This window comes from Mus caroli, unplaced genomic scaffold (assembly GCF_978045245.1).
Source record: "Mus caroli unplaced genomic scaffold, Mus_caroli_1 scaffold_10, whole genome shotgun sequence".
NCBI classification, from domain to species: Eukaryota; Metazoa; Chordata; class Mammalia; order Rodentia; family Muridae; genus Mus; species Mus caroli.
In genome coordinates, this window is record NW_028227265.1 from 82,377,914 (window position 1) to 82,397,164 (window position 19,251).

At 45.5% G+C, this 19,251-nt stretch overlaps 1 protein-coding gene across 2 annotated transcripts in view; it reads left to right on the plus strand.

The window, feature by feature from the left end:
* Positions 1-19,251, plus strand: part of Wwc2 (WW and C2 domain containing 2) — a 167,165-nt gene that overhangs the window by 87,791 nt on the left and 60,123 nt on the right. For both annotated transcript variants that reach the window (XM_021169475.3, XM_021169476.3), the window contains exons 3-5: positions 4,598-4,801; positions 5,998-6,074; positions 19,050-19,129. In XM_021169475.3, coding sequence (XP_021025134.1) covers positions 4,598-4,801; positions 5,998-6,074; positions 19,050-19,129 — 361 coding nt within the window. The remainder of the gene's footprint in view (positions 1-4,597; positions 4,802-5,997; positions 6,075-19,049; positions 19,130-19,251) is intronic.

The following is a 19,251-nucleotide window of genomic DNA, read 5'->3' on the forward strand; positions in this document are numbered from 1 at the left end:
AGATATGTGATGTTTTAAAGCATGTAGTATATTACTTCTTTAATATAGTAGACAACATGCAAATTACATTGCATTATGATATAGTGATCTCCGAAGGCCAGTAGGTCTTAATAAAAAAAAAACAAAAAACCCACATTTATAAAGCACGGTCTCCTTGCATGTTTGTATTTAATAAATATTCTTTTCAAATCTGTTCAGCAAATATAACAGATGGAGATGAAGCCTCGCCTTGCTTTATGAAACCTTCGAAGATGCCTTTGGGAGTCCTCTTTTGTAGTTCATATTTGAATTGTGCAATATTTCAGAAATATAAATGTTTCCTGCCTCTTGTAACAAATTCAAGCCAGTTTGCTCGAGTGCTTTCCAGACTCATCCGAAACACATTATTAGTGCACAAAATACTAAGAGCTTGTTGTGGTGTGCTCTAGTTTGAATTCATTCATTTGAGTGTCTGCATTGTAGCAGTATTTCATGGCCTTTCCACTGTTGACAAACATGGGGACAAATATGACTCGTTGAACCTCGAGATGCCTGCTTACTATTCTAATTTAAACATGCACATCTTTGCATCTCTTCACCTGATTGGTTTAATAGTTACATATCTCACAATGACAAATTACTAATACGTGTTATCTTCCAGTTCCTATGGGCCATGAATCAGGTCAAGCTTAGCTGACCTGGCTGCAGTTCTCACAGCCCTATAACCAGGGTGCCAGGCTGCAGCCATCCCTGGGCACTGCTGGAGAAGACTCTAAGTTCAGGCTGTAGTTCTTGGCAGTATTCCTTGCTGCTGCTGGCTGGAGTTCCCCTCACGCCTTTCACCGCTCTCAGTGTCACAGCCAGTAAGGGGACCTCACCATGGCTTCAGGTGGCAGTACAGACTACTCACATCAGGCGGTCTTCCATTTCTCTCCCATCTCTCCACCACATGCTTGCTCACTGTGGTCATTTAGGGTGAGCGTCTCCACTGGGAACATCATGCCTCAGCAGCTGGCTTCCTGTGGTAGTCGGGATGCGGGTAGAGACAGAAAAGGAACCCAGTGCAGCCAGGTCCAGAAGTGCAGTCCCCTCTGCAGCCCAAGACGACTTTAGGACCGGAAATTCCTATTTGTTTTGCGATGGGTTCTGTGCTTTGAGCCAAAGTCCTACCATAGGAACTAAGTACTAACTGTTAGAATAGGTAAGACCCATGTCTCAGTGAGTGTACACCTATACAGTGGAGCAAGTGAATAGGTAAGACCCATGTCTCAGTGAGTGTAGACCTATACTAACTGTTAGAATAGGTAAGACCCATGTCTCAGTGAATGTAGACCTATACTAACTGTTAGAATAGGTAAGACCCATGTCTCAGTGAGTGTAGACCTATACTAACTGTTAGAATAGGTAAGACCCATGTCTCAGTGAGTGTAGACCTATACTAACTGTTAGAATAGGTAAGACCCATGTCTCAGTGAGTGTAGACCTATACAGTGGAGCATGTGAATAGGTAAGACCCATGTCTCAGTGAGTGTAGACCTATACTAACTGTTAGAATAGGTAAGACCCATGTCTCAGTGAATGTAGACCTATACTAACTGTTAGAATAGGTAAGACCCATGTCTCAGTGAATGTAGACCTATACTAACTGTTAGAATAGGTAAGACCCATGTCTCAGTGAGTGTAGACCTATACAGTGGAGCATGCTAGGTCTTCGTCGGGTGATCTCTGCCTCCCTTCCTTAGTCTCTAGATGGCTGATCTGCGGGTTTTCCTTCTTGAAGACTCTGTCTGGAGGATCTGCCCTTTCAGGACATGTCCTCTTGGGATGGTGGCTGTAGCATGTATTAACCCCTAGCAGTTTCATGGATGTGTATCTTTTGTATACTTAAATCTTTTCTTTTTAAAATAATAAGCATTCAAATTTGTGCTTTAGAGAAAGCTCTGCTTGTATTAGCCAGTGAGTATGAAGCAGGAGCTGTAAGTCGAGACAGTAGCTGCATGTCCTACTGAGCTCGACCTTTGTGTGATCACCCAGGGCTTCTCTGAGCTCTAAGAGCCTTTCCTGTCTGAACTGCTTCAGTTTGGTGCCATACCTTCTATCTGGAGGCCAAGTCACACATTCCCAGGAGAGTCTGGCCCCGAAGTCCTGTGGGCCAATGAACATCTCCTCAGGTCGGTCTCTCTCTCTCTCTCTTTCCCCCCCTTCCCTTTTCCCTCTTGCTCGGGTCCCGCTCGCTTGGGCCCCACTTGCTCCAGCCCATAGGTTTTTTATTTGTTTATCATTACGGATGGTTGTGAGCTACCATGTATCGGGTGCTGGGAATTGAACCTAGGTCCTCCGCAAGTGCGACAGTGTTTTATATCATTGGTCTCACGTGACCTTAATGTGGGTCTTTGTGCCCTTCATCCGAGTCTTTAAAAGTATATGTAACCAACTTTAAACCTTACTTATTAAAAGCAACTTTTCTTTCTGCATTCCAGGGAGGCAGAAAGAGACAGAGACAGACAGACAGACAGACAGAGAGAGAGAGAGAGAGAGAGAGAGAGAGAGAGAGAGAGAGAGAACATGAGAACTTGTTAGGCAAGCAAGCACTTGCAGTGTCCACATTCCTAGCCCTTCAGTCCACTTTGTTAAGGTGTAGCTAACAGTGAGTGACACCTGTTTTCACTATACAGCTCTTGAGTTCTAACAGGTATATATTACATAATCTTTGTAATAACCGTGAGATAGAATGTTTCTGTCCCCTCAAAAAGGACGTTTGCCCTTCACTATAGTGAGTAGCATGACTTTCCAGGTAGCCATGGGTCAGTTTCTGTCTTTGCTCTTGATTTCGTATGAATGGTTATACATTGAGCCCTGTTTGGGGTCTGAAAGTCATGCTTATTGGTGTTTTTTGTTTTTGCTTTGTTTTTTGTTTTGTTTTTTGAGACAGGGTTTCTCTGTATAGCCCTTGCTGTCCTGGAACTCACTTTGTAGACCAGACTGGCCTCGAACTCAGAAATCTACCTACCTCTGCCTCCCGACTGCTGGGATTAAAGGCGTGCGCCACCACGCCTGGCTATGCTTATTGTTTGTATCTTTTTCTTGTTATTGCTGAGTGGTGCTTATTGTATGGATATACCAAAAATTAAACACTACAATGGGTAGCCTTTGTCTGCTGTGAATAAAGCTGTGAATAAAGATGTTTATTCGGGTATTTCTATTAATGCACACTCTCGTGGTTCCTCAGTAGATGAGTTGCTGAATACTGGGCTGTATGACAATAAGCTGAATGTTTTATGAAACAGTTGCTGCCTTGAATGTTTGGAGCCATGATGAATGAGATCACAGTTGCTTCATACTCCCTCTGGCACCTTGGTGCTGGCAGTTTTAAATTTTGATCTTGTAAGAATTCATTCTTATTATTGTTTTGCCTGCATGTGTCTGCCATGTGAATGCAGGGCCTGTGGAGGCCAGAAGAGAGTCTATAGCTGGAACTGAAAAATGATTGTGAGTCACTGTGTGGGTGGTGGGAATCGAACCCAGGTCTCCTGTAAGAGCAGCCAGCGCTCTAACCATTGAGCCATCTCTCCTGCTCCACAGATTGTGATCACTTGCAGTGTCCGATGCTGTTGCTCCATAGTTTAACATGCACTTCACCAGTGGTAGGAGCCTCTTTACCTCCTCTCCAGCCAAAAGTGTTCATTCTTGTGACTTGTCAGTGCGGACATTTTGAGGAGCGCTCTTAGCCAACCTGTGCTAGCCTTCTTGAGGCTGCACAGATGCCACAGTTTGCCCTGTCAGCCATGTTTACTCCACAGTCTGACACCAGCACGTGGCATCTCCTTGCGGCCCCCCCCCCCCCGTATTCACAAATACATTTATTGTAAAATAAAAGGGTTAGAGTGACCCCTCCCAAGGCCCATGTTTCGTTGGCAGGGGTTATTATTGGGTTGGAGAATTTTACAGTCACTAAAGGACTTTCTCCTCAGAGCAAGAACAAGGTGGCTTCGGTATTAAAATTTCTAATCTACCACAGGGTTACTGATATTTTTGGTAAAATATAATAAAAAATTGATTTATAGAAAAATTGCATACCCACAAAGAACTGTAAGTCCCAATACTTACAGAGTGAACAGATCTGTCCTCACTGCGGAACCTGCTGGGAAGGGGCAAGCATTCTTACGGGTTCCTGCTCTCTGTTTATTGCTGTGAATTTGTAGACCAGAGATGGTCTGTGGCCAGGTAGAGGGTACAAGGATGAGTGAGACTCCTGTGTTAGATCAGTGCGAGTGTGGCCTTCAGAGGGCCACTTGGCTCAGAGTATCCACAGCCCTGGATGCTGATGATAATTTGGATCTTGTTTTTGGGAGTACTGGGGAGCCAGAGAATTCACAAAAGGATGATGTGATGGGTGACGCCTGTGTGACGGGCTTAGAGTTGCCGTACGCTGTTGTCCAGGACTGTAGATGAAGGGCAAGGGATGGCTTCGGAGTACATAAAGAAAAGACGAGTCACTTCTTAGACGTTTCCAGCAGATGCTTGAGAGGATACAGGAATCCAGACCGGCTGCCCCTCGATGCATGATCCCACAAACATCATGAAACCCCAACATAAATCCCCACTGCTGTCTTTTCAGAAACCACACAGATTGAGGATCCGAGGAAACAGTGGCGGGGCGAGCAGGAGAAGATGCTCAAGGACTATCTCTCCGTGGCCCAGGACGCACTCAGGACGCAGAAGGAGCTGTACCACGTGAAGGAACAGAGGCTGGCGCTGGCCCTCGATGAATATGTGCGGTTAAATGATGCCTACAAAGAAAAATCAAGCTCTCACACCAGCCGTGAGTACGGTTCACACTCCACAGCTGAAGGTGGGATGTGGAGGTGACAGTCACTTACACTCCTGTGGTTAGATTTTGAGCCCTTTCCCTCCTAGGCAAGAGCTCCTCCACGCAATGGAGATGAGGGGCGGGGCACCCGGGAAGTGCCCTACCCCACTCAAGGTGCAAGCTCCCCATTTGGGCTTGGACAAACCTCCTTTTTTCCTGATGCTTCTGCCTGGCTGGCTTTTGTTTATGAGTCAATGTCTGTGAGAACGAGCAAAGGAGGCCAGAGGTGTCTGATCCCCTAGAGCCCGAGTCACCGATGGGTCTGAACTGCCCGGTTTGGGTGCTCAGAACTGAACTCAGAACCTTAGAGAGCACAAACACCCTTTGCAGCCCAAATTTGAGTCATTTAAAGGGGATCTCGATCACTGTTGTTACAGGGAGGGTCTGGGACTGTTGGAACTTACCCTTCAGTTTCTCCATTCATGTGTCAGTCATCTGGAGCAGGCCTTATTTAAAGCAGCAGCTCTGATGGACTCAGAAGTTATAAGGAGCTACAAAAGCATGGAGTATTAAGGACCCAGAAGTTACTTACTTACTGAGTGACCTTTTGTTGTTGTTGTTGTTGTTGTTTTTCTTTGTGTTTTGGTGTGACAAAGGCTTGAAGAGCCAGACCTGGTAGCTCATGCTGCCAGTGATCCTTGCATTTGGAAGGCTGAGGCAGGAGGATCCCTGCAGCTTTGAGTCTAGCCTGGGCTACATAGTAAGATCCTGTTTTTAAAAAGAAAATAGGTTTGAAGTAAGCATGAGAGCCTATCTTCTAAAAGAAAAAAGAAAACCAGATCCATAAAAGAGCACAAATCTTAGCTCTGTGTGTGTGTGTGTGTGTGTGTGTGTGTGTGTGTGTGTGTGTATGTTTTGTGTGTGTATGTGTACTACAGGAACCCGGATGGGCCTTGTGTGTGCTGGGCACCTGCTGGACCACTCAAGCTTTATTTTAAGCCAGGATCTCACTAAGTTGTCTAAGCTGCCCTTGAGCCTTCCCTTTAGCCCAGGAAGATGTGATTCTGCCTCAGCCTCCCATCTAACTGGGGTCACAGGCCTGGCTGGGATGCCACGTCCATCCCATGAGCCTTAACTTGTCACATGAGTAAATTCTAAGCTTACAATTGCTGCAATTTATAAGTAATATTTTTTTCTCTCTCTTAAAGTCTTCTCAGGGTCTTCATCTAGCACCAAATATGATCCTGATATTTTAAAAGCTGAGATCTCCACCACGCGATTAAGGGTAAGATTGCTTTTACTATAGTTTGAGATTGAGCAAGTGCGTGGGAGCTTCGAGTCATGAAGGGAGCATGGGTGGTCAGCTCCCAGCTTTGTCGCTGTAGGAACTTCTTCACTCTGCCCTGCTGGGTAGTTTCCGCCTTTGTTTGAGGTTTGGATTACTTTGGTCTCCCATCCGAGTTCTTACCAGGCCTGACTCTGCTTAGCTTCACAGATCAAATGAGATCTGGTACCCTCGAGTAGTATGGCCATAGACTGGGATTACCTTTGTTGCTGATGTAGGCTTTTCTTATTAGCGGTTCGTGTATGCAAGGGAACCCTTGCATCCTGATAGTTTACTTTCCCCCTCTGTCTCCAAAGACACTTTGTTCTTTAAGCAGATGTCCTGGTATTTTAAAAAAGTGCCTGCAACTTTCACTACCTTGTCTGTCTATCCTTCCTCCTCAGGAAGGATTATCTCCTGACCATTGCTCTAGTTATTTTGATATGGCTGTGAATACCGATCTGGTTTATCCTTGATTGGGGAATCATATGGGCTGAGCATGAACAAACTACCTCATATTTAATAAATATGGCCTTGAGGTACATTCCCATCATAACTGTAAACGCTGCTGCGTCCTCTCACATTGTGCCCCACAGCCATTCTCCCTGGAAGCCCCGCGTGCCTTAGCATGGAGCCTCATGCCTTCCTTGGCATTTGTAAAGCCCAAGTGCTCCCAGGACATTATTTCAGGATTCTTCCACATCTACATCACAGTCATGTTTAAAGTTACAGAAGTGCTGCTTTGGTAGGCAGAGATGTCTGTTGTACACTGATGTGCGTCTTTATTCCAGCTCCTGACCACTAATAAGTAGGCCCGTATGTACACATCTTACATGTTTTTTGGTGCAGACTAGACATGTACACTTTCTTTTGTTTTTGGAAACAGGGGTTCTCTGTACCCTGGCTGTCTTCGGATTCACACTGTAGGCTAGACTGGCCTTGAACTCACAGAGACTACCTGCCCCTGCTTCTGTCTCCTGAATGCTAGGATCAAATGCGCCACCACTGCCCAGCTCCAGCTTCTTTTTGATAGAAGAGTGGAATTGGTTTGTCAGAATGAGCACATCTTATAAGCTAGTAGGACTAGCTTAGCGAGCCTGTACCTCAAAACAAACAGACAAGCAAGCTGACCCACCCCTGTCTTTTGATGGATATTGCCAGGGTTTCAACCACTCTTGCTCCCAAATATTAGTACTAAGTCTCTAAATCACTTAATACATATGACTTTTGCTTACATCCCATAGACTTTGAATTTTTACTATCATGTGCTTCCAAATATAGTATGCTGCTTCATTTTCAAACACCTGGAGATTTTTTTATTATTCTTACTTATTTCAGCTGAGTTCTACTTATGTGTTTGTTTTTAAATGGTTTTATTTGTTCATTTTGGTTTCTAGTCTTTGCCCACATTCTACACATTATAGTCACTTTATATTTCCATGCCTCAATTAACCTGGTGCCTGGACCTTCTGTCCTGGGGCCCTTGGGTATAGGCTGCTTTTCTGTTGGCTTCCGGTCAGTTCTTGGTCCTTACAGATTTAAGCCATACAGCGCATGTGCGTAAAGACAAAGACAATTTAAAGCTTTGGGCCGTCTTACATTTTTCAGAGCATTTAGCATTGCTTCTTATAGGCATTCAGGGCAGATGATTTAAATCCAGTCGGAGTTGCAAATGACTGTAATTCAGTCCCCAATCCCTATGGGTGGGTCTGGCTCCAGTTTACCCTGGCTCTCAGGCAGAGCTCTCAAAGTTGCCCATGAGCCCATGGAATGTCCCGGGCAAACTCCATCAGCTTCCATGAGACTGAAGTCGTCACCTCTGGCTGAGCCGTGTGAGCCCTGTAGGCCTGACTACCTTACCCATTGTTTCCCAGGCCTCAGTCGCCGTCTTCACCCACCTTCTCTGCAGGTTCCTCAAAAAAGACAGCGATCAAATGTGGTCAGGGCTCCAGATAGACCGTTTGGTTTGGTTTCCTTACAATGTGTGCAGTTGTTCTATTTTTTTAAAAGGCACAAGAAAACTCCACATGTGAGTTTATGTGTGGCCCGAGGGGTCTGACTTAGCAGCGGCCCTCCTTTCAGGCTCCAGAACAAAACAGAAACGAGACCCCAAAGTGCAGATCCGGGTTCCAGAGACTGGAAGTCTGGTTCGTCTTCATTTAACTTAGAAAATCACGTGGAGAGGTGATGTGTGTGATCCTGTAGTAAATGCTGGCCCTCTTGCCTATCAGTTTGTCTGCAGTTCTGCAGTTTTTAGGACTACCATGCCATCCCTCAAATACCTTGCTGTTGTGTCAGTATGTTACTGTGATTCATTTCAGCTTGATAACTTAATTTTAGAACACGGAAATGAAGGCATTTTTGCTAAGACTCACTCATCTACCACTACTTGATTGTGACTTTTTAGGGAGTTATTACTGTCCTTGGAAATATTAACCAGTTTCCATACTTATCTTTTATAACGCAAGTCATAGCCACAGTAGGCTACTGGAGTCTGTGCATTTAAGGAAAGAAGTATTCAAACTTTGGGAGGAGGAGTGGTTAAAAACAAACCATTAAGGCCCCTCATACAAATAGTCATGAAAGGGCTGTCAACCAGGGGTCTCAGGAGCCCGCCCGCCAAGTGGTCACGCCTCCAGATCTGTTTCTCACTGAGTCTTGGCAAGGCTTACGTTGTGCCAGGATTTCTGGTCTTGATTAGGTATGTAGCACATCTGTTTGTTGCCTTGCTGCTACCAGGTGAGTCAGAGAGAAGTGTTTCTGTGAAAGGAGGATGTGAGGGGGTCACCTGCCCCGCCCTGCCCTCACCTCTGTCACTGGTGCTGATGGGCAGGTGAAATGGCTTTGAAGCAGTCAGACCCCGATTTGCTGCTGCTGCTGCTGCTGCTGCTGCTGCTGCTGCGAGGCCGAAGCTGGAGCCTGATGAGCACTTTGCCTGGCTCTGCTAACTCCTCAAGTCTGGGTTGGGCAGCACTTGGGGAAGGGGATGGGTTTCGCTGTAGAGTCTCTGCAGTTGGGACAACCTGGCTTGTCTGGGCTGGCCTAGCCAGCAGCATCCCTGTACACAGACGCTCCTTTCATAAACTGATGTCGGACATGGGAACTAACGAAGGAGGAAGGCCAAAGAAATGACCCTGACTTGGTCCATCCTGGAGATCCGGGAGGGTCACTTAGTAGGAATTTGAGCAAGGGATTACTTACCAAAATGGGTGACTCTTTTTTTTTTTTTTTTTTTTTTTTTTTGGCTTTTTGAGACAGGGTTTCTCTGTGTAGCCCTGGCTGTCCTGGCACTCACTTTGTAGACCAGGCTGGCCTCGAACTCAGAAATTCGCCTGCCTCTGCCTCCCGAGTGCTGGGATTAAAGGCGTGCGCCACCACGCCCGGCCAAAATGGGTGACTCTTACATACATGTATCACCAAAGATCGCAGCTCCACATGAGTGAAGGCTCATGCCAGCTACATCCTGGAGTCCCCTGCACTTACATTTAAGGTTTGATTTGTAACTGTGAATAGAGTTGAAATGATTAATATGAAATATTTCACCTCAAGTAGTGTTCTAAATGATGTAATAAAATCATAGTAACATACTTGATATAAATCCCTACAAATACGATTGACTTTTGGCGCACATGAAAGGTCTTTGTATTTGTATTTTGTATAAACTTTAGCTTAAAGTAAGGGTGGTGGTCCATGCCTAGGGTCCCAGCACGTCGAACGCTGATGCAGGAGGATTGCAAGGATTGCAGGTTCCAGCCTGAGTAGGCTCTGCATTCAGGCTGGAAAATCCAATAAGACCATCATAGAAACACGCACACGCATAGACTTTGTCTTGCATTCTGAGCTCCAGATGTGGCTGATGTGATTTTGGGGTGAAGATCTGGATAGTCGCACATAGCATGTGCTAACCTGTAACCCCAGCGTTTGCGTTAGATGGTTCATTCTTAGGATGAGCGATTTGTTTATTGATAGTTGATGTTTGGCTGAAGAATACAGCACAACTTTCATAGTGATTTGGAATGAAATTGGAACTTATATGACTAAGAGAAAGAGGAAGCAGAGAAATTGAGAGAAGACGACTGTCCCACTATCCTGTGCCCTGCTAATAACTTCAAAGTCACTGCATAACACACTTGTGCCCCCCTTTCTCTCAAAAAATCAGTGCCAGGCCTTGAAAGATATGACAGTTATATCATGGACTTAATGATATTTTATTTCTTTTTCTCTAATACTTTGTCTACTTTGTAAGGGCACTCGCTCTACTGCAGGCTGAATAACATGTACGAATGGACGCCCTCATTGACACTGCTGCTGAGGGCTTCTTATTCTTCTCACTTGTGTGAGTCACGAGCCTCTCGCTCTGACTCTCAGCACCCTTAGCTTTCCCGTGCTTGCAGCAATTTGCAAAATTAAATGCTGTGGACTTCTCTAGGAAAGAATGAACGTAGTCTGAACAGACAGCATTGGCAGGTGGAGAAATCCATTTGTAAATGATTAGCCTTGATGGTTTTATAAAGCCCGGACAAACAGCCAGGCAGAACAGGAAAATAATTTAAAGTAGACTGAAGGGAATTATTTTAGATTAAGACACTTTATTGGGCTTAGAGAGTGAATGTGCTTGAAATATATTGTATGCTTGTCTGAAATTATAAAAGGATAAAACAAGCATAGCACTTGCTGGCCTAGAGCTCACTATATAGACCAGGCTGGCCTTGACTTTGTAGATCCACCTGCTTCTGCCACCCAATTCTAGGATTAAAGGCACAGATCAAAATACGTTTTTGTTTTTGTTTTAATAGAAAAGGTTATGTATCTTTTGGTCCCAGGTAGTCTTAGTCTGGTCTTATACCTCTTTGCTCTGATGGTGCCCTTTGTAGTTTGATGACATACAAGACCTACACACATGCCAGGTTCTGTGTAGGAGAGAACGTGTAGTATCTGTCTTCCTGTCTGTGAGTGTGGGTTCCCTCAGTGTACCAGTTCCAGATCCATCCGTTCTCCCACATCTCATTTCTCCTTGTAGCTGAGTGCAGCCCGTTGTGTGCGTGTGCTGCGTTTTCCTAGGGCCTCTGGGGATGGATGTCCAGGCTCCTTCCATCTTCTTGCTGTTGAGCACACTTGTGAATTGACAGCTGCCTGTCAGGATTGACTCAAAAGTAAGAAAGAATCAAAAAGAGGTTAAAAAAAGGAGGGGGGCAAACTTAAAAAAAAAAAAAAAAACACAAAACAAAACTATCACTTCCAAAATAGCAAATATCATAAGAAACTTATACTTATTACATTTAAATTTTGAGATGAAATGAGAAAAAAAATTTTAAATTACTGATCAAAATTGACTCAAGCTAGGCAGGGTAGCATATGCCTTTAGTCCCAGCTCTTGGGAAGCAGAGGCAGGTGAGTCTCTCTGAGTTCGAAGCCAGCCGTGTGTATATAACAAGCTGCAGGCCAGCCAGAGGTACATGGTGAGACTCAGTCATCAAAGCAAAATAAAGCAAAACGCCAGCTCAAAACAAAATAAAACAAACGAACCTGCATTGTACAAATGTTGACATTTCAGAGAAACAAGATTAAACAAATATAAGTTTAACAGCGAATTATTATATGTGGATTAGGTGAGAGTTTTAAAAATATATATGTCAGGTATATTAGCCTAGATGCCAAAATCCTAAAGTAATTGCAGCAACATTTAAAAATCATACATTATAACCAGCTTGGGTTTCTTCCTAGGAAAACACAGCTTAGCATGTGAATATGATTTACTTAAAATAGTAACACAGTAATGGGAAAGAAAGAACCTTTCCAATAGAGAAGTTTGAGCTCCTACTCATGTCTTTAAAATTGTGTGTGTGTGTGTACACTTGTGCTCTGTGTGCATGTGGAAGTCAGAGGGCACCTTGTAGAGTCAATTCTGTAGCTTGTGTGTGGTTCCAGGAGTTGTCAGGCATGCACAGCAAGCCCTTTCCCTCTGCACAGCCTGGCTTCACTCGGCCTTAGGTCTTTAAGCCAAGAGGCAGTGAGCACTACTGCATATAGTATGAGCAACACAAGAGACTCCGTCTCAGGGTCGGGCCAGGTGTTCAGGGTATGCGCCATTAGGAAGGTGACATTTACCAAAAATTGGCAGGGGTGGTGAAGAAGCTAGTCTGGTGAGAGGAGCTAGGGTAAGGTTATGATGTGGAAAAGCGCAGGGTGTTCTGGGTACAGCACGATGTCAAAGGTCGCCCATGGATGCATCGCTGGGAGTAAGCGCAGAGAAGAACTGGCTTATGGGCCAGCCGAGAAGTAAAGATGGCACACAAGCCCCACAGAACACTGTGAAGATCTTGAGGTTTAATTTAAAATAAGAGATTGTCCAAGTATTTATCACTTGAATTTATTTTTGGCTACTTTAATCAGTTTGTAATGTAATTATTTCTATATTCCATCTTTTTAATTTTTCTTATTGTACTTTTTAATTTTAAAAACTTTCTTAAGTAATATTTCATCCATTTAAAATAACACACATTAAACTTTTAATGGGAAGCCACCAAATGGACAGGTTGATAGGTTTCAGACTAGGTAGACCCCTCATTATCATAATGTAAATGTAGAACACTTGAACTTGTCCCCATTAACAGTGACTAATCACTCTACACACCTCTTCTTCAGCCATTCAAGCTGCAGGCTGTAGCCAGCGTTTTGTCCTGCATCCTTTTGTGTGTTGTGTGTTGTGGCTGTTTCACACAAATGTCAGTGTGGTGGCTTAAATAAGAATGGCTCCTCAGAGGCTCATATGCCAGTCATCAGGGCGTGGCATTGTTTGAGAAGGATTAGGAGGTGTGGCCTTGTTGGAAGAGGTGTGTCATGGAGGGGGGTGGTCTTTGAGGTTTCAAAAGCCTGTGCCAGGTCCAATTCTTTCTCTGTCTGCTGCCTACAGATCAGGATATAGTTCTAAGCTCCATCCAACGCCATGCCTGCCTTTGTGCCACCCTGCTTCCTGCCATGATTGCAACAGAGAAACCGCTGAAATTTGGGGTTAGCAAGCTCTGATTTAAAAGGTTTCTTTCGTAAGAGCTGCCAGTGGTCATGGTGTTTCCTTCACAGCAATAGAGCACTGACTGAGACAGTCAGCTCTAAGAATATGCCTTCTTTAGTTGGCTTCTTTGTTTCAGTGATGTTTCAAAGGTCCCTTCTGTGTGGTAGCATGTGTCAAAGCAACAGTCCTTTCTAGCATCGAGGAGCAGACTGTCTGTATCCTTCCATCAGACACTGACAATCTGATTCGTAGGTGACTGAGTCTGAGTCTGTGAACATACATGTATTCTGTGGACACACATGTATTCTGTGGACACACATGCATTCTGTAGACACACATGTGCTCTGTGTATACGCATGCATACATATTTGAGAAGATACACATCCATTTCTCTGGATATTTGCTTGGAGTGGAATTGTTGAGTTATGTGATAACTTGCTGGTCGATTTTTTTGTGTGTTCATAGAGAACGTTTACATAGTTCTGTATTATTTTTATTTTCAGACAGTAAATTCCTAGATGTTCTTAGGATTTTTTCACATAGGTTTTATAAACATTTTTTTTTATTGAAGTATCAATTTTTTTTGTGGCTATCTTGTCTCTTAGGGCAGAAACCCTTTAATTAGTCATCAGAAATGGTTCTAGCAGCTCTGGGGTTCTGATTTCCTCTGTGTTTTTAAAGTTTAAAAACGGTGTTCTTGGCCCTCTTGTTATCCGGAGTTGATGAGATGTGGTGCCGATGGGAGCAGGGTGGGAGTCGTGGGGAGATTTCCAGAGGGAGCAGGGTGACAGTTGCCCTTTCTCGCCTTATAGAGGAGCTGCCTGCGCGACAGGGGAGTGACCGAGAAAGGGGACACTACTCATTAGTAAAATACCACCTTGCTCGTTAGAGCTTTAATGCTGCTGGGTTCACCTCAGGGGCAAGCCTGGGAAACCTGCCTGTCTCCCGCTCCTCCTCATCCTCAGTCTCCTGCTTTTGAAATACAACGGTGCTCCAGGACTGTGCCAAGTGGGCAGAGGTGCTGTGGGTTCCAGCCATACATACTCCACCACGGTGTCTTCCTAGTTTTCAGAAATGACTTTGAAGTCAATTTAAAGTGTCAGTTACTTTGACTCAGTCAGTAGAGAAAGCAGGGAGTGTACAATGGTCCTGAGTGTCTCTCTTGCTTCTGACTCTGCACTCTGGGTCGCAGGTTTGATTCTGAAGAAACCTGCGTATAAAATTAGATGGTGGTTATTCAGGCATAAGGGGAGGCGCCGACTCCGCGTGTGGGCCTGTGCTTGTCTTCAGGTCTGGGCCAAGGAATATGGACACTTCTAACTTGAAAGGAAGGGCACAGGTTTCTCGTAGCCCAGTATGCTGTAACTCTAACTGGAGCTTTAAAACATCTCCTGGGTCCTGGGTTCCACACAGCTCTGTTAGATTCCCCACTGTTTTCTCCTCAGGTTCCATATTCCTCGCATACATTATAAGCATTAGAATTATGTTGTTATCACACATAATTGTGAGAATTGAAGGTGGGAGTGGTTGGGATAATGCAGGTTTAGTAGAACTGCCCGTGACTGCCTCCGTGCAGAGTGAGGGCTACAGCGTGCGGTACAGCGTGCACTGTACTGCGTGCACTCGGCATACAGACCAATCTGCCCTGGTCCCACTGGCCTGATCCTCCCGCTGGGTCCCTTGGAGTGGAGCACAAACGCAGCCCCGTGCTCTTCCCGTAGCTAGTGAGGAAGGTGAGTGGAAGGCCATTTGCACAAACCAGAGAACAGTTAGAAAAAAATGTCTTCCTGGAAGCCAGATCTATTCTCATTAGTCAATATAATGGGAGTGAATTGTTTCACAGCTAAAAAACAAAATCCATTTGATTTTAAAGTCAATACTTGGGAAGTAAGAACCATTCCGGTAATATGCCAGATTCCCTAAGCTAGGAAGGTTGTGCTTGCAGCCAGTGTTAGGTAGAAAACGTGAAGCCAAGGCAGCTCAGGTTAGCCTCCTATGTCCTACCTCCATACACAATAAAATTCAGAGGTCAGGGTGGTCAGAATTCATTTTTAGATTTTTTAAATGTTATTTTTTATTATGAGTGATAGGCATTTACTATGAGCTCTAACACACGTTGAGTGTGCGGTGCTGACTGTAGGTGCCCTGTGCCCACAGTGGCACATGGTACCCTGTATAAATGAGGGCTTACCGCCCACAGAACAGCAGCTCCCGGTGCCCCTCCCCCAGGCCCCGGACGCTGTTCTCCCCACTGTGAGTCTGAGTCTGCTTACGTGGCCTGCGTAAGTAGAACCATGCGCTCTATTCTTCTGTGAGTGGCTTCGGGTGTCTAATGTGGTGTCCTCAGGGCCCATCTGTGCTGACACATCCCGCAGCATCGTCTGATTTTTTATTTTTTGTGAACCTAACTGCTGTTTCATTGTAGGTACACAGCGTATTTCCTCTGCACGTTTGTCTTCACCTCTTGGTCGTCACTGTGGCGAATGTGAAGTGTGCTAGTATCTCTGAGACAGGGACTATCTGAAACATTTAAATTGGCCTGTCATCCTATCCCCAGTGGCTCTGAGGACACCACCTTTTGTCAGTGTGCGGCACTGATTGGCATAACTCAGCAGCTCTGTACGGTCTCGATAAGTTTCTCCCAACCCTCCTTTCAGAAGTAAAGACAGGTTTCAGCCTATCTCTTCAGTTGCTATTGACTTCTTGATACACTTTTTTGTTTTGTTTTAAATAGAAGGTTATTGTCTTTTTAACAAAAAGGATGAACATGCTGTCAGATCCACAAGTACCCAGGCAATGACCTGTGGATTACTTGTGGCTCCTTTGACGTGCGAAAGGCTAATGTCTCTGCCGTGCTCTGTGAATGCTCTGTCAGTCTTTGCTGACACCGCAGCTTCTGTTCCAGAGTGTCCCTCTGTCTCCGCCAGGTACCCCCCACCCATCTCTCTCTTCTCTGCATTCTGATAACATTGGCCATACTTCTAGAAATATAACTGCATGTATTATTTCCCATGATACAGTATAAATGGGCACAAAGTGAAATGACAGATTGAACTTAAGGCATAAAATACTGAATTTTAATGTACTTTAATCAAAGTGCTGTGCTTGTCTACACAGAGACATGACTCACACAGCGCCTGCCTTTCCTTCTGACCTCTCACACTCAGGATGCCCCCGCCCTCCACTCTCACCATTTATTTTGTATCTTCTCTGGGGTCTCTGGATGATGAAGGTATTTGAGGCTTTTACTGTTGATCTCATATTCGTATCTTCACACATCTGAGTCAGCTTTCTTTCTGTAATGTAGACACTTTTTGAAAATCAAATCCACATGTTGCTCTCGCCTACAGTGTCTCTCCAGTTTGAGCTCTGCTCTTTGGAAAGGTAGTTTCCCCCTGGGGTAGGGGGAGCTGGGGGTACCAAGCCAGGTGCTCAGAAGGGGTCTCTGCTACTTTTTCCCCTCCTCAGCACCCCAGGTCCTGTGGATTTCTGCCTCGTCTGAGCTCTGCTCTCTGAAGCAGTTGCCCTTATCCTGGCACACGGGAAGCAGGCACCACAGGCCCCTCTGGTCCACCAGAGCAGAGCAGAGCTTGCTGTAAAATCCCTCCCTGATTCCTGTGTTACTGTGCTTTCCCGTGCAGCGATGAAACACCATAAACAAACCAACGTGGGGAAGAAAGGATTTATTTGCCTTACTTCTGTGGCACAGTCCATCCCAGAGGGAAGTCAGGGCAGGAACTCAAGGAAGCTGAAGCCTTAGAGGAGCACTTCTGAGTAGCCCGCTCTCAGCCCTCATGCTGGCCTGCTCAGGTCCACCTTCCAGGGTGGGGGCACTCCCCATCACAGTCAAGAAAATGCTCGATTAATGCCAATAGAAAATGCCAATAGGCAATCTAATGGAGGCATTTTCTCAATTAAGGTTCTTCTTCCAGAAAGGTTGTGTCAAGTTCTCTCTCTCTCTCTCTCTCTCTCTCTCTCTCTCTCTCTCTCTCTCTCACACACACACACACACACACACACACACACACACGCGCGCGCGCAGGTCAGTTCTCGTTGCTCTTACCATGAGGTATTAATCTTCAACATGGCTTCAAGACTCCATCTCTGACATTTTGTAGCCCAGGCTTCCTCTTCTGTGTGACCCAGCAACAGGAGCATTCTTTAATCCTGAGAATCACGTGGCTTTATGATCTGGGCACTTGTCCCACGCTGAGCGCCTTCCCTTCCTACTGAGTGAGAGCACACTCACTCACTCTCTTACCTCACCTAGGCCATTTCCTCAGACGGCCTTACACCGACCTGAGCCCCAAACCCTTGTGTATCTATCTCATCATGTGCTGAACTTTTCCTCGATGTTTGGAAAGCGTCTTTTCACTGGGGACTTTGTGTACAGAACCTGGCTCTTCTGTGCTTCTGTAAGGACCCTGGGGATAGGATGGGTGAGAGGCCGTGTCTGTCCATGCCTCTGACCCAGACCTGGCCACAGGATAGAGTCAATAAATACTTCAGAAGGAGTAAAATAAATAGAAAACAAAAAATAAAAATAAAAGCTCAGAAACACTAAGGTACAATAGAGTTTATTTTAAAGCTATCACTTGATATGTGGAAGGAAGTTCCTGCCGCTCATGTGAAGGCCTTTATTAGATTATGACTAAACACCAGGCAGGTGCAGCTTTGGTAAGCTGTCAAGCTGTCACATCATTATTGCCAAAGACCATAACAGATAACAGGAGAAGTGTTTATCAGTGTGATGACACGGATTTATTAATCACTTGGTTTGCTTAGAACCCTTGCAGATGTTTGGGATATCTGTGGTTCCAGGCAGCCTGGTGTCCCATGGCAGACAGAGCACCCATGCAGCCTACTGTCCCTATGGGAGACAGAGCACCCATGTAGCCTACTGTCCCTATGGGAGACAGAGCACTCATGCAGCCTACTGTCCCTATGGGAGACAGAGCACTCATGCAGCCTGGTGTCCCATGGCAGACAGAGCACCCATGTAGCCTGGTGTCCCATGGCAGACAGAGCACTCATGCAGCCTGGTGTCCCATGGCAGACAGAGCACCCATGTAGCCTGGTGTCCCATGGCAGACAGAGCACCCATGCAGCCTACTGTCCCTATGGCAGACAGAGCACCCATGCAGCCTACTGTCCCTATGGCAGACAGAGCACCCATGCAGCCTGGTGTCCCATGGCAGACAGAGCACCCATGCAGCCTACTGTCCCTATGGGAGACAGAGCACCCATGCAGCCTGGTGTCCCATGGCAGACAGAGCACCCATGCAGCCTGGTGTCCCATGGCAGACAGAGCACCCATTGAAGAATAGCCTGGGGTAAAGTGACCTGAGAAGTGCTAATGAGAAGGTGACACGTGAACTAACTTAGAGGCAAGTGGAAGGAGTCATCCTTGGGAGGCTGGGCAGAGCCTCAGGCAAAGTGTGATCGCACTCTGTGTGTGTGTGTGTGTGTGTGTGTGTGTGTGTGTGTGTGTGTGTGTGTGTGAGAGAGAGAGAGAGAGAGAGAGAGAGAGAGTGAGAGTGTGTGTGCGCGACTCTGTGTGTGACTCTGTGTGTGTGTGTGTGGTCCCTGAGGCATGTGCCAGTGGGCATGTGTGAGGAGCCAGGGCATGGCTGGTCACCCAGAGCCCAGTAACAGAAGGGGAGACGTTGGGTGTAGAGTTAGATATCCATGGCCCCAGGTCCTCACGTGACTCTGACTGACTGCTCATCACAGTGCTGCTGAGTGGGTGACAGAGAGCAGAGGTAGCTACAGAGTCATCCCACACTGATAACTCGTGGTCCCTCGGAATGTGTGTAACGGAGATGTGGTAAAAGGTTTATCAGCTTGCTTCCTTCTTATCTTCTGAAATAATGTGCTGTTACTACTTCACGAGCATTAATGGCTGCCCTGGTTTCTCTTGGAAGGTTAAAAAGCTGAAAAGAGAACTCTCCCAGATGAAGCAAGAACTTCTCTATAAGCAGCAAGGCTTTGAAACGCTGCAACAGTGAGTATTAAATACGAAAATTGACTTTACAGCAATTCAAAGCTCCGTAATAAAAAAAAGAGAGAGAAAGAGAGATACCAATTACATAAGGCATTTCTCAAAGAAACATAGAAATAAAAGGC